Source organism: Dromiciops gliroides, chromosome 4 (assembly GCF_019393635.1).
Source record: "Dromiciops gliroides isolate mDroGli1 chromosome 4, mDroGli1.pri, whole genome shotgun sequence".
NCBI classification, from domain to species: domain Eukaryota; kingdom Metazoa; phylum Chordata; class Mammalia; order Microbiotheria; family Microbiotheriidae; genus Dromiciops; species Dromiciops gliroides.
Genome location: NC_057864.1, coordinates 342,027,714 through 342,053,738, shown reverse-complemented (window position 1 = coordinate 342,053,738; position 26,025 = coordinate 342,027,714). Strand labels below are relative to the sequence as shown.

At 35.4% G+C, this 26,025-nt stretch overlaps 1 protein-coding gene across 1 annotated transcript in view; it reads left to right on the top strand.

The window, feature by feature from the left end:
* REV3L (REV3 like, DNA directed polymerase zeta catalytic subunit) overlaps positions 1-26,025 on the top strand; it is a 259,154-nt gene that overhangs the window by 105,655 nt on the left and 127,474 nt on the right. The window contains 9 exon segments of the mRNA XM_044003468.1: positions 363-478; positions 12,106-12,163; positions 12,362-12,446; positions 12,535-12,635; positions 12,638-12,680; positions 13,492-13,610; positions 24,229-24,308; positions 24,310-24,397; positions 24,400-24,465. Coding sequence (XP_043859403.1) covers positions 363-478; positions 12,106-12,163; positions 12,362-12,446; positions 12,535-12,635; positions 12,638-12,680; positions 13,492-13,610; positions 24,229-24,308; positions 24,310-24,397; positions 24,400-24,465 — 756 coding nt within the window.

Sequence of the window (26,025 nt, the reverse complement as noted above, 5' to 3'; positions counted from 1 at the left end):
TTGTATCTTAAATTTGATCTGTTATCCAGTTTCTATAGGACTCTTAGTTAAAGCCACAGATATAAGTTTCTTAGGGAATTTAGATTAAAGACTATGAATATACATTTTATATATTTTAAAATTTGATTATATAAGTATACCTACCACATAACACATTTATTCTCCCACACACATATATTGTGAATCCTTTCTTTCCTTTTTTGGTTTAAAAACACTGTAAACTCTTTCTCTTGCCATAGATTTGTAATGAATGCATAAATAATTTTAGAGCTTGTCATAGAGGTGATAAGGCATTGAATTTTAACTTAAAGCACTATACAAATAAAAAGATGCTTTTATCTCTTCCACCTTTCTACTCCTAGGTGATCCATTACATGGAATTGGATGTTACAAAGATCAGTTACAACGGAATTCCCTTGCTGGTACTCTGTTTCGTTGGGAAGAGGATGAAATACCGAGGTTAGCAAATATTTTTAAAGTAAATAAAAAACTATAAATATGTATCCTTCTAGCTGTTATGACAAATTTATGGCTACTGGATTATAGAATTTAATATAAATATTTCAGTATATCTCATGTGCAAATGGTTTTTAAAAAGTTAGACTTAGCTAGTGTTTGTTAAACCAAATTGTAGGCTTAAATACCTACTCTGAATAAAAAACATTTCTACCTAAGAACCCTTTCCCCCCCCACAGTCATTAGTTGGAGGAAGGAAAGTGTCCTGAAAATCTTATATCACTCCCCTTCCTGGGCAATGTGGTTTATCCTGATAAATAGTCATGACCAATATTCATTCTGTAGCCATCTTCTGTAAGTTGACTGTTAAAATTCTGTTTTTAAAGTAAGTGGCATCTCATTGACATAGTATTAAATATAAACATGCCAAAATGAGCATAATAGCATTCATATAATACTTTAAAGTTTGGAAAGTGCCTTACACCTGTCATTTCATTGGATCTTCATTGTTTGATAGCCAAGGAACCTAAGATTAAGAGCAGGTAAGTGGCTTTCCTAGAGTCACACAGCTGCTATTTTGAGAATGAATTCAAATTCAGGTCTCACTGGCTTCCAGTTCTCTTATCCATTTCACCATCTAGCAGCCAAAAGTGAAAATAGGTGACTTTACTTAATGTGACTCTTTTGAATTGATGTTTAACTGTATAATAGATTAAGAAATTTTTTCCAATGACTTTTCAGTACCATAGACTCTGTATTCTCAGATTTCCCAAGTCCAGAGCTGGTATGTTTTCTTGAATTTAATGATTTTCAGTGCACAAGGCCAGGGAGGGTCTATAACATGTAATACATAAGCTTTCCTGGTTTTCTGCTCATCAATCAAAGATGAGGTGGCAACAATTAGCTTCTCTGTTATTATTTCAGGTGTTTCATCTGCCTCTTTCTCTGAGCAGATTGCTTTTGTTTGTTTTTTTAAATATGTAATACAAAATGGGGTGATAAGTTGATACTACCCTTTAGTGGGTTAAATTATCTTTTACCAAGAACAGTAAATTCTGGGATTCAAAGAAAAGAAGGTATTATTTATTATTCTTCAGCAAAGCACAGTAATAAGTACTTCTTAGAACATATAAAAATGTGGCAGTTATCTTTTTTAATACTTTATTTTCCCCCAATTACATGTATAAAAATTGTTTAACATTTGACATTGTTTTGAGTTCCAAATTCTGTCTCTCCCCACCTTGAAACAGTAAGCAATCTGATATAGATTATACATATGTAATCATGTATAACATTTCCATATTAGTCATTTTGTGGGAAAAAATTGAACAAAACAAGAAAAGGGAAAAATAACATGCTTTGGTCTGTTTTCAAGTGCTATCAGTTCTTTTTCTAGAGGCAGATAGCATTTTTTAACATGAGTCCTTTGGGATTGCCTCAGATCAATATATTGCTGAGAATATTTAAGTCGTTTGTAGTTGTTTATCCTATATAGTATTTGCTATTACTGGGTGTAGTGTTCTCCTGGTTCTGCTCACTTTGTTCTGTATCAGTTCATGTAAGTCTTTCCAGGTTTTTCTGAAATCACCCTGCTAATCATTTCTTATGGCACAATAATATTCCATTACAATATACACCACAACTTGTTCAGCCATTCCCCAGTGGCATCCCTTCAATTTCCAATTCTCTTTTTTCTTTTTCTTTTCTTTTCTTTTCTTTTTTTTTTTTGGTGAGGCAGTTGGGGTTAAGTGACTTGCCCAGGGTCACACAGCTAGTAAGTGTTATGTGTCTGAGGTCGGATTTGAACTCAGGTCCTCCTGAATCCAAGGCCGGTGCTCTATCCACTGCGCCACCTAGCTGCCCGCCTCAATTTCCAATTCTAAGCCACTCTATGGATAAGGGAAAATTTTAGGAACAAATGAGATATAGAAAGCATTATGAAATGTAAAATGGCAGTTAGCTTTAAAAAGTTTGCATTCGGGGGCAGCTAAATGGCGCAGTGGTCAAAGCACCGGCCCTGAATTCAGGAGTACCTGAGTTCAAATCCGACCTCAGACACTTAACACTTACTAGCTGTGTGACTCTGGGCAAGTCACTTAACCCCCATTGCCTGCAAAAAAAAAAAAGTTTGCATTCAATTTTTTAGATTTCTAATTGACCAAGGAGAAAACAAACTGAGTAACATATTAATTGATATCTAATTACTATAAAATTCTCTTTCTTTTAATGTGTAAAAGTTAAGTAGAAAAAAATCTCATTGTAGAACAGTAACAAATAATAGATATTTGTATAGCACTTTAAGGGCTAGAAAACCATATATAAATACACATAAAGTTTATGTATATTTATATACATACATACATACGTATATAAAAATTTCTGTGTTAGTAAGCCATATAGACATACAGACAGATACGGTTTTCTAACCCTTAAAATGCTATAAAAAGTCTGATTTTACTGTGTATCTATATATATATACACACTCAGCTTATTTTGTGTATGTATATATGCACACTCTCTCTCTCTCTCTCTCTCTCTCTCTCTCTCTCTCTCTCATTTGATCCTGAAAACAGTCTTGTAAGGTAGGTACTCTAGGTATATAGTATCTTTTTAAAGAGAAGGAAACAGACTTACATATGTCATTTGTCTAAAATTATACAACTAGTAAGAATTACAGGTGGAATTTGAATTCGGATATCTCTTCATTCCAAGTCCGAGTGCTCTAACAAACTTGTCAGCCAGTTGGGATTCAAAGAAGAAAACTATATTTGGACATCTTAAGAGATATGGAGTTTTTAATATTACTATTTAAAATTGGTGAGTATATTGGTTATACTTTGAATGTTTTTGGAACTAAACTTCTTTCTAAATTGTTTAGTCCTTCAGAAAATACAGTGAACCTTAACTGAATTGGAATGAAGGTAAAACAAGGAATTCAGAATATCTTATTGTATAACATTTTTTGGAAAGACCATTCCATTCCCTTTAAGAACAATACACTCAGGAAGAGAGCAGCTAGGTGGTGCAGTGCATAGAGTGCCAGGCCAGGATTCATGAAGACCTGAGTTTGAATCCAGCCTCAGATATTTAGTAGCTGTTTGCCTCAGTTTCCTCATTTGTAAAATGAGCTGAAGAAGGAAATGGCAAGAAAATCCCAAATGAGGTCACAAAGATTTCAATATGACTGAAAAACAACTGAACTGCAACTAAACAAGAACAGTACATATTATAAAAAGTGTTACATGAAGCTCAATAGCTAAAAATATTTATAGTGTATGGTTCTTAAAATTAATAAAATGGCATTTTCTTAGAAATATTAAAATTAAATAATTAAAATATATAATTTTCCATAGGAATTTATTATTATCAAAAGGTATTATAAATACAAAAATTTCTGGTTATATAACTTCAGGTATCAAAAATTATATAGTCCATGGTTGATTATTTTCAAATTAGTTTACCTAAATTAATAAGATCTTATTGTACTTAAATAACTGTGCATTATTACCATTTAAAAAATCCACAAAATAGGTGATAGTGTACAAAACTGCTTTTCCTGCAAATACTGTTTTTCTTGTTTTTGTATTATGGTTGTATCATCTACCCAACATGTGCCTGAAGAACAAAGATCATTACCTTCATGAAAGGACATCTTTCTATGCCTTGTTCATACCTCCTTTCCAAACCCTGTCTTGTCCATACCACAGTTTTTTTTTTCCAGTTTGATACCCATGGCCTCTTTCTCTCTAACCTCATTCTTCTTGGACAGCCTACCCATCCAGCCCTGCTTATTTCCTTTACCCTTTCACTTCTTCTACTGGCCTCATTTCATTTCACTTATTGTCTCCTTTCAGTAAATTTAATTGTTTCCCACTAGCCAACTTTCATTGTGTTCTTTAATCTATTCCATTAATTTTCACTATCCTCTATCTCTAAAATGACTTTTTGAAAGATGTTAGGTTATAGAAGCACAATCTATAAGCACTTATAGATACATGGTCTATTCATTTTTAGTGTAGTAGGAAAGCTGTGTCTAAATTACTCAGAAAAATAACCATGTTTAAGGGGTAGCTGAAATTTAAGGGTAACAAATGGTTGTAAATCTCTAATATGAGATTATTTAAAAAATAATTAGTATTTTCAGACGTCAAAAGCCTCTTCATTATTATGATGGATCAATAAGTAATCTTCCGGGGGCAGCTAGGTGACACGGTGGATAAAGCACCAGCCTTGGATTCAGGAGGACCTGAATTCAAATCCGGCCTCAGACACTTGACACTTACTAGCTGTGTGACCCTGGGCAAGGTCACTTAACCACCATTACCCGCAAAAAAAAAAAGTACTCCCTTCCACTGGTATATATCAAAACCCATTCCCACCTTCTCTCCCTTTGACATTCTTGTCCATATCTTCTCATAAATTCTCCATAAAAAATATACCCAATTATTGGAGACCACTTTTTTTCTTTTTAATATTGTAGCTACTGTGTGGTACATGAGCTAAACAGAAGCTTATTCTTCATGTAATGTGAGCGTGCCAAATAGCAAAGAGATTCAAAGAAGGACAGAAACATATGCTAAGAATATGTAACTTCATCTAAAAGTTCATTTTTTTTATTTATTACAAGTCCACACCAAATTTAAAAGAATCAGTTTGATCATATGATTTTGGGGGGGTGGGGTGAGGCAGTTGGGGTTAAGTGGGACTTGCCAGGGTCACAAGCTAGTAAGTGTCAAGTGTCTGAGGCCGGATTTAAACTCAGGTCCTCCTGCCGCCAGGGCTGGTGCTCTATCCCACTGTGCCACCTAGCTGCCCCCTAGATCATTAGATTTTTAGCTGAAAGGGACCTTGGATGCTATTTAGTCCAACCCCTTTATTTTACAGATTATGAAACAATGATGTCTTAAGAAGAAAAAAAAACTTCATTTAAGTCTTTCAACATAACCAGCCTTCATGGTGTCTATATATTAGAAAAAAATGAAAGAATTTATAGATATCATAATAACTTGAAAATTTTTCCAGGAAGCAGTGTTATAAATCAAAACTAATTTTATGAGACATATAGTTAGTATAATAAAATGGTTATTCAGGCATTTTTAATATTTGTGGTGGGTTTGGTGGCAGCTAGGTGGCGCAGTGGATAGAGCCCCCGGCCTGGATTCAGGAGGACCTGAGGTTCAAATCCGGTCTCAGACACTTGACACTTACTAGCTGTGTGACCCTGGGCAAGTCACTTGGCCCAGTTGCCTCACCAAAAAAAAAAAAAAATTTGTGATGGTGTTGATTATATTCTAGATTTGCTCCATGATCAGAAGACAAGTGATATAATAAAGTTACTTATATAAATAATAGCTTTTGCCCCAGAATCAGCTGAAGAGGCAAATAAAACTATAAACGAACATCTTCAGAAAACAGAATATGGGCTTACTTTTTGATCCTTCTGGCTAGAATTACTTTTGGCTGGGGATGGGTAGGGAAAGGGGAACTCTAGGAAAGCTTCTGAAACTAGGCTGTTTGTTTTTAGTATATTCCCCATATCGCCATTCAAGTGCCTTTATGCTATTTCTTTAGCTTCCTTAAGTACCCCCAATCCCATTGCCATTATTTACTCTGCCATGAAAGTGTAAGCCTTCTATGCTTCTCATCTTTGTGATTTTTGTCCTTTTACTGTTTTGTGGATATTAATGTGCCACTGTTATTCCTCAGTAAAATGACTTCATATTACCACCCCATGCCTATCAGATTGGCTAATATGACAGAAAAGGAAAATTATAAATATTGGAGGGGATGTGGAAAATTGAGAAACTAATGCACTATTGGCAGTTGTGAACTGATTAAGCAATTCTGGAAAGCAATAATCTTTGGCCCAACAATACCACTACTATGTTTGTGTCAAAAAGAAATGAAAAAGGAAAAGGACCTATATGTACAAAAAAAATTTATAGTAGCTCTTTTTGTGGTGGCAAAGAATTGGAAATGAAGGGAATGCCTATCAAGTAGGTAATGGTTTGTTAGTTGTGGTGTATGATTGTGATAGAATATTATTGTACTATAAAAAATTGTAAGTAGGATGCTCTCAAAAAAACCTTGGAAGACTTACATGAACTGATGCAAAATAAAATGAGCAGAACTAGGAGAACATTGTACACAGCAATATTTTACATTGATCAACTGTGAATGATCTTAGCTATCTCAATAATACAATGATCCCATAACAATTCCAAAGGAACTTTTGATGAAAAAAAACTCTCTCTCTCCATGGAAAGAGCGGATAGAGTCTGAATGCAGATCTAAGCATCCTTTTAAAAACTTTATTTTTCTTGGCTTTTTTGAGGGGGGACTGTGTTTTCTTCACAACAAACTAAAATGAAAATATATTTTGTATGACTGCACAAATTAACTGATATCAGATTGCTAGCCTTCTCAATGAGGGGTGATGGGTGGGAAGAAATTGAAACTCACTTTTTTTAAAATGAATGTTAGGGGCAGCTAGATGACGCAGTGGTAAAGCACTGGCCCCTGGATTCAGTAGTTCCTGAGTTGCAAATACGGCCTTAGACACTTGACACTTACTAGCCTGTGTGACCCTGGGCAAGTCACCTTAACCCCCATTGCCCCGCGAAAAAAACAAACAAACAAACAAATAAAATGAATGTTAAAAAATGGTTTTTACATGTACTTGGGAGAAATAAAATATTAAATAGAAATTCTCAGTAAAAAATTTTTTAAAGATCTCATATGTGATAAGAACAATCATAGCAATAGGTACTATAAGTTCTCTTATTTTACCCTATCAAAGCTCATACCCATGATGTATCTTGTTTTTTAAAGAGCTTCTCTCAGGTAGCTGTAAATTTGAAACAATAATAATTTAAATGCATTATAATGTTTTTATAGCTTATCTTATGAGCCTCACAATAAACTTTGAAGAAAGCAAGGTAGTATTGTATAATGATACTTTCACAAATGAAGAAACTGAAATTTAACTTCTCAAGGTTACATGGCTATGAGTGACCGACCTGGGATTCAAACCTCAGTCTTCTGATTCCTTGTTCCAGAGCTCTTTCTACCATACCACATAAATTCACAGTATGGTAGTAGCCCTTGTAGAAGTATTCTTTCCTTTTGAAAGGAATCACCTAAATATCTCCCTACACTACCTCCCAAGTCTTATTTCATAATTAAATGTCAACATCAAGCAAAGGCTAGTGAGAGAGATGTTAAAATGAGGGAGCTCTTCATACTAAAATCATCAGCACCTATATTTTAGCTTAGGCAGTTAAGTTGCTAAGAATATCTATCTTCAAACTTAAACCAAAACTATTGGGAAAAGTTTGGTGGTGGTGGTTGTTGTTTGTTGGAATACAGAGCTTTTATGTCACTTCTTCAGTTTAAAAGCCAATGAGTAAATTGCATATTGACATTATTTTTTCTTCAGCATTCATTGGTTTGTGTATCATAATAAATTCAAGTCACTTAAACTCCCTAGACCTCAGTTTCCACATCAGTAAAATTAAGATGTTGAACTAGATGACTCCTAAGGCCCCCCTTCAGCCCTTAAGCTATAATCTTGATCCTATATATTCTGATTTAATTTTAAGAGCTGAGAATTCTCTCCTTTGGTTTTCTCCAAATCTAAAATGGATCTTTTCCCTAGAATTGTTCCAATTTAATGTTAATATATCTATGTTTGTGATCAATTAGTTCTTCATTTTTATTCAGTGTCATTTCTTCATTTGAACCACCTTAGACAATGATATCATAAAAACATATGATCAATAGGCTTAAGCAATAGTATGTATCACAAAGCCACAAGGTTTTGGCATCAGGTGTACAAAGATTTTGATGGAGCCATGTTGGCACTGTAGTATGTTACTACGGAATGCAATATTAAAAGGTACCAAATTTCAGATGAGCTGTTAAACTGAGACCCTTTTAGCTTTTTTCTCTGATGATAATGTAGCTCTAGCTCTTATGTACAATTTCAAAAAGAGTTAAGGGATAGGCTGCTCTGATTTGTTAGGGGATATTTCCTTTCTTCATAGACAGCACATAGAATTAAGCATAGTTACAATATTAAATCCTGCCCTTTTTCAAATGATTTACTTCAAGATAGCCTCTGAAAATGAGATTTTCTTAAGACAGTATGGAATAAGTGTGAAATGTTTATATGTGCCTTCATTTACACTTCTAAGTGACTATATAGCCAAGTCATTCTTTATCTTCAGGATATTTGGTACATGAAAATGTCAAGTTTGTAGATTATACCTTTTCATATTTGTGTCAATTTGTAAAGAGTCTAGTTTTATGAGGGTCAGGTGTTTGTTCACCCAGCCCAATAACAACTGCAATAACTTCCTAATTTGTTTTACTACTGAAGGAAATACTCTTGTGTCAAGTGGTGCAGTATATTTTTCATAAGACTAAAATTTTTTCCTTTTGCTGCTTTTCATTCTTTCTGACTCCTTATAGAACATTCAATATGGCTTTTCCATGTTGTAGTTTATTCACATTTTTTAAGCAAACTTTAGTTCTTTGAATAGTGGTTATGGGGAGGGAAGAAGGTTAATATTACTTGCCATCCTTTTCTTTCATTGCTGTCTGCTCAGTATCACTACTCTGGTTAGTTTTGCTCTTAAATTTGATGTTCTCTCTTTTATCTCTTTTTAGAAGTGTTCTCATATTTCTTACCAAATATTGTAGGTGAAATGTACCCAGACTGCTGAGCTCCATATATCTGGAATAAGTGACTTCTAGAACCTGTCCTTTTACTCTCCTTTCTGTCCTAGATGGAATATTCTTGCTTAAATTTTTTTTTGAGTTTTATATCCATCTACCTGTAGCTATATTCAACTGAACTGTATATTGAGCATTTGAAATAATAGTATGAGGTATTAGTGCTTACTAATATTTTTCTCTCCTAATATATAATTTCATTTAAAAAATACAAACCATACACCAAATCTTTAGTTACTAATTATTGTGAACTTAACTAATATAGTAACTCTTCTTACACTGATTTTGATAGTCACTCCAATATGAATCAAAATAAATAAAAATATTTTACACATATACAATTTTATAAAATATACTCTAGTTAACATTCTATTATAATTAATGTCATTCCAGTTCTTTATTCTGGAGGGTGTTGAACCACAAAGCACCTGTGAATTAGAAAGTGGATGCTGTAGCTGCTGATATTTTAAATCGGGTTGGCGATTGAAGGTATGTGTGTGTACGTTTTTATTTTATGCCATTTCTAAAAAGCCAAAACTTATGTTCTGAAATTTTTTTTTAACCACCCTGAAGAATCCCACTAATTCCAATGGTGTGGAGACTCCTTCTACTAGTATAGATTGAAATTCTCTAATATCTTTGAAAACTGTATTATTAAGTTTACTATAGTCAAATAGAATAATACCTGGTGGCTGGCCCTTCTGGTGATGAGTGTCTCTAAACATAGGTTGGTCCTAACGTGATATCGCCCATTACAGGGCCAATGCTTGAAATCTTTCCCTCCTGGTGTAGGAGCCTTTTTTCCCCACTAGTGTAGCCTTCCAAAGAACAATTTGGTCAAATAGTAAATGCATTGTTACTAGGTTTGAAGATCAAAAAAGGGAACCAGTCCCTTGCCCTCAAGAAGCATGTATTCTTTCAGAGGAGTATATTCAAAACATATATATGTATAAAATACATAAATAAAAGATTATTTGGGGAAAAGATGAAAATTAGGAATTCCAAGACACCGAGATGAAAAGGGAGTACATTGTAGTCATGAGCACAGACTCAGAAAAGGTACAGAGACAGGAGATGGAGTGTCATGGGTGAGGAATAGTAAGCAAGCCTATATGTCTGAACTATAGAGAGCATGAAGCAGGGCAGTATGTAATCAGGTTAGAACCAGGTTGCGAAGGGCACTAAGTGTGAAACAGAGAAGAACCCAGGGTACTATAATGATAAATTGAAAGAAGACATGAGTTGCATGGCCGAATTAAGAAAGGTTTTTGGAAATTAGGTAGTTTCAGTGGTTAGTTTTAGATCCAGTAAAGAACACTGGGAAAATTTATTATTAGAAAATACTCAAAGAGATTGTTATTCCTATCATTCCTGTATATCTGGTAGTTAGTCATTCATTTGTTATCAAACAGATAGCTATATTACATTGTGCCATAGGCTGAAATCAGCATGACTACAGAAAACCAGGTAGTGGATCTAAAGGAAGTTTAATGCACTTTATTCTGCTTTTCCTTTTCATTCCCTTGTTCAGTTTTCATAAAAGTCCGTGGAGGATTCCTAAGCATTTTTTGTCCAGTTAAATGTTGAGTTTTCTTAGGCTAGTGATTTGGGGAACGGACAAGAAGCAAGAATAATCAAGATACAAAGAGAAACATTGTCAAATACAGAATGGGCTAAGGACATCTTGTAGGCTTGTTTCTGGAAACTATATGCAAGTTTCTTATAGTACACAAAGTAAGTAACTCAAGGTTAAGTTGTTGGGCAGGGGAAAGAGCAATAAAATGTCCATTATTAAATAAAAGGGTTGTGGGTTTTTTTACTACTTTACTTTGAAATGTTTATTTAACTTATAGCTCAAATTGATGGAAACCTGGTTTACAAGCCATATGGGAAGATGAAAAGCAAACGCCGGAGAAATAGAAATGAATCCTCTCAAATTAGCAACTGAATCACAAGGTATAAACTAACAGCACATGGCTACTTGCTTTTTATTAAATGTTTTTAATAAACTTAACATGTACATATAGACTTAATTATAAATGCCTATCCTATTGTCAGAAGCAATATGGCATAGTGGAAGAACATATGATTTGGAGTCAGAAACCCTAGATCCAAATACCACCTTAGATACTTACCAGCTGTGTGGTATGGGCACGTCACTTAGCCTCTCATAGCCTCAATCTCCTTATCTGTAAAATAGAGATAGTAATATCTGTATGGGCTATCTCCATGGGGTGCTTCATGCACTGTGCAAACCTTTAAATTCTGTATTTATAAACTGTTATTATTGCTATTGTATTATATATATCACAATGAATTTCACAAATATCTTTCAGTTTTCATGTAAATTTTCCCCTCTGTTGATGTCTTATTGTCAGTATTCTTTACTTTTATAGAATCTAGAGGGATCATGTTATTTTCACATTTGTACTTATTAGTAATAATGTTTCCCTACTCCTGTAGTCTGTTTTTGCTTCTTTGTACTTTGTCCTCTTGTGCCATTATAATATAAGCTTTTCATCATTCACTAATATCTTCTAATACTCTTGTCTCCAAAATGGAGATTGTGAACACAATTTTGGAAACACTGGTTATATTCACTGAACTATGGAAGGCTAGGCCATTAAGTATTGCCACCAAATTGATTTGTTGGTATTTTGAGTACTTTTTCATTCAGATTATTTCTTATAGCTCTCAGAAAATTTTGATGTTAAAAAATATCTATATTGAAGTTCATTTTAATATTTAAGACTCTAAATTATTTTTATTGTATTTGAGTGGCCTGTTGTATAAATTTAAAATAATAATGTTGTTTTATGAAGGACGTAAGTAAACTAGAATCTCCCATTGCATTCAGGAACATAATATGTTGATAGGTTAAGGGAAATGTTCTTTTTCTTACTCTAAATGCAGGTTATAATTATGGAATTTAATCTTGAACTGACTTCAAGTGCCCAACATCATAACATGGGTAACCATTTTAATTTTGTTTGACATTATAAGAGAACAGCTTTTAGATAAAGGTGTTTCACAAAAGTTGGTAAGTTACTATCACTTTTAAAAGTTCCTTGAGGAAATAAGCTTAGTGTTGCTTCAAAATATTTTATTCACTTACCATTTGCCTAAAAAGGTCCTCTTTCTTTTTTGAATGCTCTTTTTAAATTTAAAGATCGTGGATGTATTCCAGCAACAGAAAGTGAAAAAATGTTTCAGAAGAGACTTCAGGAAGTTCTTAAGCAGAATGATTTCTCTGTGTAAGTAGTCATTTAATACAGTTCACTGAACTGACCTTTCTTCCTTGGTAATCTAGTTAGTTTTAAAGGATGTGTTTTAATTAAGCAGAACATTATCAGGATCTGTGGACTATAGTAATGGATCTCAAGAGTTCTCTGCTGAGTTAACTTTACATTCGGAAGTTCTGTCTACTGAAGCTGTTCCCTGTTCACAGCCAATGTGGTAGAAGTCATCAAGGAAAGAGCTGAACAGAGGTGAGCGTTTTAGTAACTATCACCTTGGATTATATAGTCTTCAGTAGAGCACTCATGTGATTTATTAAACTATTTGTTTTTTACATGTTGCCAGATGTCATTGTTGTTTTTTTAACTTAAGAAATTAAGTTTCAGGGTCGCTAGGTGGCGCAGTGGATAAAGCACCGGCCCTGGATTCAGGAGTACCTGAGTTCAAATCAGCCTCAGACACTTGACACTTACTAGCTGTGTGACCTGGGCAAGTCACTTAACCCTCATTGCCCTGAAAAAAAAAAGAAATTAGGTTTAGTCTGGTAGGGTATATGGAGAGGGTAAATATGTACATTTCTAAGTAACCACATATGGCCTTTATTAATCCTATTTGTCATTTGATATTTAGCTTCAATAAAGTCTCTCTTCTCATTGTGTGTTACATTCACCTCTTTGCTACAGTATAAGATGAAATAAATTTTTTGTCCTATATCTTCCTGAACCTTAACATACTGATTGTACTATAGGCCCTCACTAAAATTGTATGAGAGTTATAAGTTATAGAGGACATTGAAATATTGAATTGAAAACCTATAGAACTTAAGTACTTTTATGAAACTATAAGTTCTATTATCAGACATCATAAATAAAAATTTACCTTCAAAATAGGATTGATTTGACCTCAACTGTAGCTTTGTACAGATTGCAGAATTTTAAGGTTTTATTGAATAAAATCTGTTTAAATGTTCACCAGATGATTTTTTTTTAATTCTGAAAGTTTAAATTTTAGAGTATGCCATAACTAAATGTTGGCCTTGTTTTTGTTTTAAGAATACTTGAGAAAGAATGTTCTTAAAGAGGAAGAAGCACTTATTAATGAAGAAGCAATTTTGAACCTCATGGAAACAAGTCAGACTTTCCAGCCTCTGTCCCAAAGACTGAGTCAGTCTCCAATTTTTAGTAAGTAATTTAATACCACATGAAGCATTCCATATTCCAACTTTTAGATTTATGTGAAGTTGTTTTTGGTGAATTACTTGTTTTGTGTTTAGACCGAGGTTAGCCTGAAGAGGCTTGCATAATACAGCCTATTGTCTTGCACTGTTACTTTGGACTTAAATTGCTAGATTCAGTTCTCTGTTTTTTAAAGTAAGGCTAGTAATACCTACTCTGCCTATTTCACCAGTTTGATGTTAGGTTTCAAATGATTTTACTATATGTAAAGGATTTTGAAATCTATGAAGTACTATGTAATGTAAAATCGTGGTATGTGAAAGGCATTGTAAAATGTACAAATGCTGAGAATGCATTTAGTTTACCATTTAAAACCTGGGATTGAATTCCTCCCTTAGACTTTACGAGCATTGTGATTTGAGCTAATTGTGTAACTTTGAGCCTCAGTTCCTTAAATTAAATTGTCAGGATCTAAAAACATCTTAATAAGCTAGATCACTGGACTAGATCAAATATGACGAATTTTACTAGGGATAAATGTAAAGTCCTAGACGTGGGTTCAAAAACTATGCATCACAAGTACAAGATTGTGCATAAGAGATGATTGGATAAGATTTTGTCTGAAAAAAGATGAGACTAGTAGTATCTGGCAAACTCAATCGTAGGAATCAACGATATCCTATGGCAACCAAGAATCCATTGTGATTTTACCCATGAGCTAGCATGGCTTAGAGGGCTGGGCCTGGAGTCAGAAGACCTGAATTCAAATCTAGCCTTAGATACTTACTAGCTGTATGACTCTAGGTAAGTCACTTAATCTCTGTTTCCCTTAATCCACTGGAGAAGGAAATGACAAACCACTCCAGTGTCTTTGCCCAGGAAAATCCCATGGACAGTTGTGTTTTTAAAATAATTACTACTGCTATCAGTTTTGCTGGTGAGCTATAGTATTAATATTATACCAGTAAAGGACTGGACCACCAAGTCTCCCTAACTTCTTATGGTCTCAGGCATATGGTAGAGAAAGCAGGGAGAGAGTTTCATCATTCCAGTTAGAGCAAGCAGGAGAAAAGCATTCAAAGACCCAGAAGACTTAGAAGCCAGAGAGCAAGAAATCTCCTAAAACCCAAAGGTTCCAATGACATCTTTCAAGGGTTTACATCCTTTTTCCATAGAGGGGGTCATGATACATTAATCAAGCTAATTGGTTAGCATCATTCCGTTCCCTGGTTGTAATGATTTGAAGGTGGTCAACATTAAAATGAACTTACAAATGCAAATTTAAAACAACTCTGAGGTATCACCCCTCACACCTATCAGCCGTGCAATACAACAAAAAGGAAATATTGGATGCTAGAGGGGAGGTGGGAAAACTGGGACACTAATCCACTGTTGGTAGAGTTATGAACAGATCCAACCATTCTGGAGAGCAATTTGGAACTATGCCCAAAGGGCTATGGAACTGTGCATACACTTTGATCCAGCAATACCATTGCTAGGTTTATATCCCAAAGACATCCCCAAAAAGAGAAAAAGACCAATTTGTACAAAAATATTGATAGCAGCTCTTTTTGTGGTGGCTAAGAATTGGAAATCAAAGGAATGCCAATCAATTGGGGAATGGCTAAACAAGCTGTGGTATATTATGGTGATGGAATATTATTGTGATATAAGAAATGACAAGCAGGATAACTTCAGAAAGGCCTGTAAAGGCATGTATGAAATGATGTATAGTGACGTGAGCAGAACCAAGAAAACATTGTGCACAGACACAATATTGTTTGATGAAGAACTGTGAATGACTTGACTATTCTCAGGATTACAATGATCCAAGACAATTCCAAAGGACTATTGATGAAATGTACTATCTACCTCCAAAGAAAAAACTGATATTGATGGAACAGACGGAAGCATGCTATTTTTCACTTTCTTTCATTTTTTTTTCTTTTAATCAAGTTTTCTTGTACAAAATGACAAACATGGTAATGTTTTACATAATCCTACATGTATAACCCATATCTGATTGCTTGCCACCTCAGGGAGGGGGAGGGAAGGAAGAAGACTAAAAATTGGAACCCAAAACTATAAGTAAAAATGTTTATTAAATTTTTAAAAATGAACTCTACAAATGACTTCAGGGAAAAGAATGCAGAAGATCCTCACTGAAGTTGCTCAAGGCAAAGTCCATTATCTCTTGTGGTTTAATCCCTTCAGTCTTTCTCTGAACTAGACAAAAGTGTCTATCTCCATTTCTTTTGTTCCCTTGGGTTTGTCCCAGATCTAGGAGAACTGGACTTTCTGGAGTGAGAGGGAGAAAGGACTGAGAAACTGATCTCTGGGTTCCCCCCAAGAAATCCATTATTAATTATTATTTTCTCACACAGTATTGGAGTGTTAGGGTCCATGGGATCATGAAGAGTTGGACACAACTGAACAGCAGTAACAATGAGCTCCTGGCAATAATTTGGGTGCCTCTGGCTTCTTAAGCTTTTTTCCTCTCTAGTTACTTCTATCTATTTTGTATATATCTTGTATATACTGATTATTTCCCTTATAATGTAAGTGGGGAGGGAACAGAAAAGGTATAAGCATTTATTAAGCATTTACCATATTCATGTCACTGTGCTATGTACTTTACAAATATTATCTCTTTTGATCCTTATAACAATTCCATGGTTAGGTATTATTATTCCCATTTTATGCATGGGAAACTGAGGATTAGCAATTAAGGGATTTGCCCAGGATGGTACCGCTTATAAGTGAAATCAGGCTGGATTTGAACTAGGTCTTCCTGAACTTCAGGCCCAGCACTCTATCCACTGCAGCTCACAGTTCTCACTAGTACCTTGAGGATAGGAACTGTTTTTGCCTTCTCTTTGCATTACCCAATGATTAGCAAATGCCTGACACCTAAGAAGCTCTTAGTAAATATTTGATCGATTGATGGTCCTGTTAAGGGCTAAAATTCTAGCTAAACTGGTCTAAAATATCAATGAAGTGGTCGCCCAATAAATTATAAGCTTTTAGCAAGAGTTAGACTTTTAAGCATTTATTAAGGAGAACAAGAATTTGGTAAAGAGAGAGAGAAAGGCCTATCTATTAAAGGGAGAGCGCATTTCTAGCTCCACTCTCCACCAGAGTCCCGAGGAAAAAGAGCCAGACTGAGCGCCCGTCTCTTCCTTCCTCCTCCCACTCGCCCGTGTCACTTCCTGACGCCAAAGAAAAGACTCCTGGTCTTGCCCTCAAAGACCTTCGCTTCATGGGTGGAACTCTTCTACAGTAGGTCTCCAGCAGGTGGCGTCATTCCAATCGTTACAGTTCTATTCTCCCTCTACCTATTAGATCCCACCTGAAGCATTATGTTGAATTCTGTGCACCATATTTTAGCAAGTACACTTATAAGCTGAATGGTAAAATGTCTCAAGTTCAATAAACTTATGTTGTTCAGCTCCAAAGGTTTAACTAAGAGCAAAGGGTGCAAGTTACAAAGGGGTAAATTTATGCTAAACATAAGGAAAAACGTTCTAAAATAAGAGCCTCCAAAATTAGAATGGGCTGCCTTGGGAGGGAGTAGGTTACCTTTTTTTTCTTTTCTTTTCTTTTTTTTTTTTTTTTTTTGGTGAGCAGTTGGGGAGTGTTAAGTGTCTGAGGCTGGATTGAAACGTTAGGTCCTCCTGAATCCGGGGGCCAGTGCTCTATCCACTGCGCCATCTAACTGCCCCCAGTAGGTTACCTCTTAATTGACCTACTTGGTGGCACGTGTTGGTTGTAGGGATATTTTTTTTCAGTAAGGTGGTGAACTAGATTGCACTAAGGACCCCTTCCAATTCCAAAATTCTGTGATTCCCATATCTGTAAAATGAGGATAATTATTCCTCCTACCTATCTCACAGTTATTGTAGAGACCAAACAAGATCATTTATGTGAAAATAATTTATAAACTGTAAAGCACTATCAGATGTTGTATTTATTTAATTACATATAAAAATGTGGTCTTTAAGTCAGTTAGCTTTGTCTTTCATTTTCTGAAATGTTCTTTATAGAAACTTCTTGTAAAAGGAAGCAGTTCCTTTTGTTTTTTACTTCACTTTTCTTTCTGGGGAAGAACCATTGCTTTAGGGGGAGACAAAAGAAAGGGAGAAAAAAACATTTGCTTCATCAATGTAATTCCCAAAGGCAGGTTACAATAATAGACCTACCCCTGAGTAGATGTCTACCCCTACAGTGTGTGACTAGCAGGAATTTCTCAAACTAACTTCTTCTAAAACTATTAGGCACAGGCTAGAGAAAATATGCCAGTCCATGATGGTGCCACAACTTCCTCAGTGCCTTTACCCTGTCAGTTCCTTTATTATTACCTGACTCTGAAAAAGCACCCCCCTTTGCTACTCTAATAGTTTCTTTACACTAGCTCCTTATTACCAGATTAGAAGCATTTATTCATTAGCACTTTTAGGCCCCATTACTAGATTTCTCTTAAATATTTTATTCTATCATGGTGGGAACCTTTTTCTGACATGTACTTTTTTCTTTTTTCTTTTTTTTTTTTTTTTGATATATTTTTATTTTGTTAAACTACTCAGTTTTTTAAGTGAGGCAATTGGGGCTAAGTGACTTGCCCTAGGGTCACACAGCTAGTAAGTGCCATGTGTCTGAGGCCGGATTTTGAACTCAGGTCCTGCTGAATCCAGGGCCGGAGCTTTATCCACTGCGCCACCTAGCTGCCCCTAAACTACTCAGTTTTTAATTACCCAGATTAAATTTTCCAATTACATGTTTAAAATTTTTTTTAATCTTTAAAAAAAAATTTTTGAGTTCCCAAATTCTCTTTCCCTCCTACCCCCCCTTAATAAAACAAGTAATTGGATATTATTATACACGTGAAGTCATGCAAAACAAATTTCACATTAGCCATGTTACAAAAGAAAAGACAGACAAAAAAAAAAGAAAAAAATTAATGTGCTTCATTTTGCATTTAGAATTCATCAGTGTCTTGATAAGAGTAGCTAAGTCATTCACAGTTGATCATTGTTGCACTATACTCTCACTATTACTATGTAGAATGTTCTTCTGGTTCTGCTAACTTCACTTAGCATGAGTTCATATAAGTCTTCCAGATTTTTCTGAAACCATCCTGCTCATTATTTCTTATAGCACAACAGTATTACATCACAATTCATATTCCACAACTTTTTTAGCCTATTCCCCAGTTGATTGGCATCCCCTCAATTTCCAATTCTTTGCCAGTACTAAAAGGGCCTGCTATAAATATTTTTGTACAAATAGGTCCTTTTCCCCTTTTTTTGATCTCTTTAAGATACAGACCTAGTAGTGGTATATTGCAGGGTCAAAAGGTATTCCACAGTTTTGTAGCTCTTTTGGTATAATTCCAAATTGTTTTCCAGAATGGTCGACTAATTCAAGACTCCCATGACAGTGCATTAGTGTCCCAATTTTCCCATATCCCCTCCAACACTTATTTTCCTTTTCTGTCATATTAACCAATCTGACAGGCATGAGGTGTTACCTTATACTTGTTTTAATTTACATTTCTCTACTTGGTAGTGATACATATGAGAAACTTACCCCTTCTAGATAATCTCTGCATGTGTCTTCCTGTGATGCCTCCACAGGAAAGTACCTAGATTTCTGGTGGGCTCTTCTAGTTTTCTTGTTATGTGGTTACAAAGGGAGCATTCAAGCATCCCTCCCTCTTTGCACATTGCTAGTTCACCTTTTTCATTCACACATCTCTCTAATGACATCTTTATATTGATGCTTTTGTATGCTGGTTGGTGGACAGTGTGTACCACTGTACTGCTCTTAGGAGCACCTTCAACTTGAATTCAAAGTTCAAAGCTATGTCATTCCATGATTCACACACAGCCATACAGTGTCACCAAAAGAGCATTATTTAAAAAGATGTATCTTTGTGTCAGGGAAAAACTTGAGATCATTAAAAGCACTGAGTAACTTTCTAAAAGCAATCCTGCCCTCCTTCCTCCTCCTGTTCACTTATGAGCCCAGCTCATTGTGTACAGTGTGTTCCTGAATTATACCAGTGAACTAACTCTATGTTTTATCCATCCAAGTGTATATCTCTATAACTTTGTAGCCTTTTAGATTGGTATTTAAGACCCTTGTAGCTTCTTTATGTTTTTGTAACTTTAAGAATAAATGATACAGGGGGCGGCTAGGTGGCGCAGTGGATTAAGCACCGGCCCTGATCAGGAGGACCTGAGTTCAAATCCGACCTCAGACACTTGGCACTTACTAGCTGTGTGACCCTGGGCAAGTCACTTAACCCCCCATTGCCCTGCAAAAAAAAAAAAAAAAAGAATAAATGATACATAGAGACAGCATATTGTTTGATGAAGAACTGTGAATGATCCAATACAATACAATGATCCAAGACAGTCCCAAAAGACAAATGATGAAGTGTACTATCCACCTCCAAGGAAAAAACTGATATTGATTAAACACAGACTGAAGCATGGTATTTTTCACTTTCTTTAATTTTTTTCTTTTTATTCAAGTTTTCTTGTATAAAATGACTCATATGGCAATGCTTTACATAATTGTACCTATATAACTTATATCTGATTGCTTACCGCCTGGGGAGGGGGAGGGGAGGAAGGAAGGAAGGATAGAATTTGAAACTCAATTTTATTTTTGAGGCGGTTGGGGTAAGTGACTTGCCAGGGTCACCCAGCTAGTAATTGTTAAGTGTCTGAGACCAGATTTTAACTCAGGTCCTCCTGCATCCCAAAGCCCGTGCTCTATCTACTGAGCCACCTCGCTGCCCAGAGAAACTCAAACATTTTAAATACAAATGTTATTTAAAAAACCAACCAAAACAAGAATAACATATATCATCCCTGGCTAAATGACCTATAGGGAGAGATGAAGTTTTGACCTGAGTTCAACTCCTGCCTCAGACCCTTACCCGCTGTGTGATCCATTTCCCCATCTGGAAAGGTGGGGATAATAATAGCATCCTACCTCCACAGGAATGTCATGAGAATTAAATGAGAAATAACATGTGTAAAGTACTTTGCAAATACTATGTAAAAAGCAGCCCTTATCAGTATTATAAATCCCTTGAGATGACTTGGTTGTATCTCTTTGAAGTCTTTCTTTTTAAAAAAAATAATATTAAACATTTTTATTCAAAGTTTTGGGTTCCAAATTCTACATCCTCCTTGCCTCCCTGCCCTTACCCCTCCTGAGGTGGTAAGCAGATAGATCTTAATATGCATAATAATGTAAATATTGCCATATTAGCTCATTTTGTATAAGAAAACTTGAATAAAAGAAAAAAGTAAAAAATAGCATGCTTCAGTCTCTGTTCAATTAATATCAATTCTTTGGAGGTAGATAGTATGCTTCATCATTAGTCCTTTGGGATTTTCTTGGGTCATTGTATTGCTGAGAATAGTTAAGTCCTTCAAAGTTCTTCATCAAAGAGTATTGCTATGACTGTGCACAATGTTTCTCCTGGTTGTGCTCACTTCACTATACATCAATTCATACAAGTCTTTCCAGGCCTTTCTGAAATCATCTCCTTTGTGATTTGTTTTTATAGCACAATAATATTCCATCACCATCATCTACCACAGTTTATTTAGTCATTCCCCCAATGATGGGCATTCCCTTTGATTCTAATTCTTAGCCACCACAAAAGAGCTGCTATCAATATTTTTGTACAAATAGTGTCTATTACCCTTTTTTGGGATGTTTTTGGGATATAAACTTATCAGTGGTGTTGTTAGATCAAATTGTATGTACAGTTCTTCGCTCTTTGTGCATATTTCCACATTGCTCTCCCGTATGGTTGGATCTGTTCATAACTCCACAACAGTGGATTAGTGTCCAAGTTTTCCCCAATCCCCCCTTAGCATCCAATATTTTCCCTTTTTTGTTATATTGCACTCTGATAGATGAGAGGTGATACTCGGAGGTGTTTTAATTTGTATATCTTTGATCAATATGAAGCCTTTCTTTAGAGTAGTTGTGCCATCCACTGTTTCTCCTTGCTTTGTAAAATTTTACAAAGGAGTTCATATTTTAAAGTGATAATGCCTTGTTCTGCTCACTCTGGCTCGTGCGTTCTCTCTCTCTCTCTCTGTCTCTCTCTCTCTCCTCTCTCTCTGGCAAGTAAACAAATTCCCACTGGCAAGACTTTTGAACTCTCTAATCTTCTTGCAACAACTATATAAAAATATTCTAATCAATATTATTATTGTTGTAGTAGTAATAATAATAATACCTACTAGCATTTATAACCAGAATAACTATGAACCCATCCCTCCATTTAGATGCAGTTTCCTTCTTTCCTCTGGCTTTGTTTACAGTGGGAATTAGCAATTCCAGCAAATATGTCTAACTCTTCTCTTTGGACAAGATGATCATTTAAAAGTAGCAATCAGTCAACAAGTATTTAGTTATGTTCCAGTCACTGTACTAGATGCTGAGAATAAAAAGACAATAAAATGAACCAGTCCTTCCCTCCAAGAGATTATATTCTGTTGGGAGTGGCAATATGGGTATACATATAAAAATTTACAGAATATATATAAAGTGTAATTCAGATGTGGGGGAAGAAAGGTAGTAGTGGTTGTGGGGAAGAAGCAGGAAAGCCCCTCCATGTATGGGGGAGAAAGAGAGGAAAGGAGAATAAATATTCATTAAGTAACTACTATGTGCCAGGCACTTTGCTAAGTGCTTTACAAATATTTTATCATTTATGGGATAATATTTGAGCTGAGATTTGAACAAAGGCACACATTCTAAGATCAATAGATTGGGGGTGGAAGCCTTCAGATAATTAACTAACTGAAGTTCTAAACATTTAATTGCTTCATCTTACTCTTGATTTACCTACCAAAATGACCCTTTAGTCTGTTAAATAGAAACTTGTGTTAGTGTTAAATATTATGTATTTGGCAGATTTAAAGCAATGAAGGTAGAAAATTCCTTTTTTTTCAGGCTTGTTTTATAATTTATGTTTAATGAATATACTTGAAACACCTAAGATGCACATGTAGCCTGGTTGAGTAGCAGAATCCCTTGAAAGACTACAAAGCTATCCGGTCTTTCTCTCCCTCTTATCACTCAGGCAGAAGACTGTCTTGCTCTAATACAGAAATCCATCCCTTTTATAGTATAGCTGACATGGGTCATCCAGAATCTACTTGAATTCTTAGAGCCAATGAAGATTGTTAGAAAGCTGTTACTTGGGGCAGCTAGGTGGCTCAGTGGATAAAGCACCGGCCCTGGATTCAGGAGGACCTGAGTTCAAATCCAGCCTCAGACACTTAACACTTACTAGCTGTGTGACCTTGGGCAAGTCACTTAACCCCAATTGCCTCACACACACAAAAAAAAAAAAAGAAAGAAAGCTGTTACTTGAAATCTGCTCCTTGTAGTTTCTACCCATTGATCCTATTTCTCAGGATTTGTAATGAAAGCAGTTACAAAAAGTGCATTACATTCCAGTCAGCACTACATGTGTCATGTATTTTATTTTCTCTGTATAATTACTGAGTTCTATGGTGCTCCTGATTTCACTGGGGAACTTTTAAATCTTAAGGAAAAGGGTTCTATAATGAACTTTTAGATACTTTCTAGTTTTTATAATGTGGTAGTTCTCTTTTTCTGAATATTTTATTATACCTCAGTCTTATATATTTTTGATAAGGTTATAAGTTAAACTAAGTATTTTAGGTCCTGAGAGAAATTATTATTTCTCTATTATATTAATAACCCATTATTAGGATTGAGGTTTTTTCCTTTTATTTCCTCATTCAGGGACCAGCCCCTGTAGGCTAGTCAATCAGTTTCTGAAGGATATTACTGATAGATGAGATTGCCCAAATCTTCAGGGTACATGCTCTGCAATCTTGGGCAGGATCCCATCCAACTAGAAGACCTTACAAACAGAATCTATTGTAGGGTGAATTCTTGCCCTTAGGAAATGAGCCCTGTTCTTGGAACCCTCCATTAGAATTTAGGCTAATTCAGTTTATGTGGAGAAAATCAAGCAGAGATGAATTCATTTGTCCAGATTGCTGGAGGAGCTGAAGACTTTGACTCATCTCTTCATTAATATGCACACCCCCCTCATTAAGTGCTTACCAGTCACAATTGATTTTCACCTATCTGGGGCACCTCATTTTCCAAAGGTATTTAAATATTCAGGGATCTCTGTGGTTTTGCCTTTGGTTATTGAGAGGAACCACTGACCATCAATTTGTTGATTATTTGCTAGCCTAATAGTACATGATTATAAATTACCCAGGAATCCTGTCACTCAGGCTTTTCATTTGTCTCAGTACTGAGGCGTGGATTATTTCCACAGCAAGAAATTTAAAACTGCATCTGAACAAATGGTCACCTGCCACCGACAGCACTCTAAGCAATATTTCCTGGATACATGGCTGTGTGTTTGAAAACCACTGGCTTTCTTCTCCTTTTAACCTCTTTCAACTTCATTCATAGTTCCCTCCATATTTTCAAAGATAAACCTTTTTTATATATATTGTAGTTCTAAGCTAAAGGTTCAAAATGTAGAACTGTCTGAAAAATAAAAACTACTGTCATTCACTTATTATTTATTTTGTAGTGGACAGTAGTCCTGATGAGTCTTTGGTGCATCTTCTGGCTGGTTTGGAGAGTGATGGCTATCAAGGGGAAAAGACACGGCATTTCATCTTCACATCCTTCCTTTGGAAGCTCTAGAAATCCCCAGAACAGTGATGATGAAGAAAATGAACCACAAATAGAAAAAGAAGAAATGAGCTGAGTTTGCTGATGTCCCAAAGGTGGGACAGCAATATTGAAGAGCATAGTGCTGAAAAAGGTAATTTACTTTTTAGTTATTTTTGTTACATTACACATTAACTTTCTATTTTCTCAAAATTATTTTCTTTGACCACAAACTGTTTCTTCCATTGACTCTAATGTGCCCTCTCTTCCTTCAGACTACGTTCTGAACAATTTCCCTCTCCATAGACCCTCATTCTTCATGAGTGTCAGGCATATGCTGTTGACCTAATACATATTCTCATAGTACATCTATCTGTCTGTCTGTCTATCTCTCTTTCTGTCTATTTATCTATCTATCCACTACTTCTCAGGATGATGGTGAAGTTCCAGTGAGGGTAACATGTGAAGTGCTTTGCAAACTTCAAGTGCTATATAAATTTAGCAATGATCATTCCTCCTTAGCATATAAATATGAAGACAGCAGAAACTGTTCTGTTAACAGTAATGCCCAAACCACTGTTTGAAAAGTAAAGAAACTGTCAGTCTAGCAGTTTTTTTGGCTATATCGTGTGATCAGTTTATCTAATACGTTGAATGTTTTAGCGTCTCTTCAGTTGCTGCCACACTGTAGATTTTGTAGTCTATTCTCTCTTCTATGCTCTCAGGTTTGCTTTTTCTTCCTCGTGTGTGGTTGTCTCCTACCTTTCTTCGTATTTTTTCTCTCAACACCCAGACCCCTAGCATGAACCTCATTTTCTACATACTTGGCGTTTCCCTAACCTTTATCATACACATCTGATTGTGTCTCTTCATTATACCTGTCCACTTTGAGATATTTGAAAGAAAATGAAAATAGGTTTTTTAAAAGTGCATCATTTGCAAACATGTACAGATATTGTGTTACGTAGGAGCTTATGGGTTTTAAGGATATTGAGTAAATCATTGGGTGTACCTGCATCAAAAACAGATTGGGAATGAGGCAGAATTTTCACAATTTCATAGGCAGATTTTAATTTATCAAGAACAAATAAATCTTATACGCTGCTAGTGTAGTTTTTTATTTTGAGTGAGCCAGGAGGATTTTCAAAAAGGCATTGTGATACTCAATAGGAGGTTGTCAGATTTATCAGGAAATCAGAGACTAATTCTCTCTGAAAGTAGGTAAAATACATTTTCAAAGGTCAGGGAAGTAAGTCTCTGAACAAATAACACAATGCCAATCAAGTGAAAATAAAGCCCAGGATAAAATTAGAAAACAGTGAGCTCAAATAGAGTAAATGAAGATATATTGAGCTGGCATTCAAACCATAAAAGTCTCCAGAAGAACAAGATAGGTTGTGGACAATCTGATAATGGCGACCCAGTTAAGCATCTGCCTCACCCCCTCCAAAATTTTTTTTTTTCATTTTTGTATTTATTTTTTTTCTGCATATTCTTGTTATTAGGGAGTTGGGGTAAAAGTTGGTTGAGTTTTCAGAACATTTTTGTTCCACTGCATGTATTTAATGTTTGCCCTGTATAGTATTTGAATCATTTGCCTATAAACAGACTATCAGTTTTCAAAGTTGAGCTCCTTGGAGGTCTTTGAAGTCACAAGCATGTCATTCCATTTTCAGGCACTTATAATTGTTAAGAAGGCTATGGCTAGTGTCTA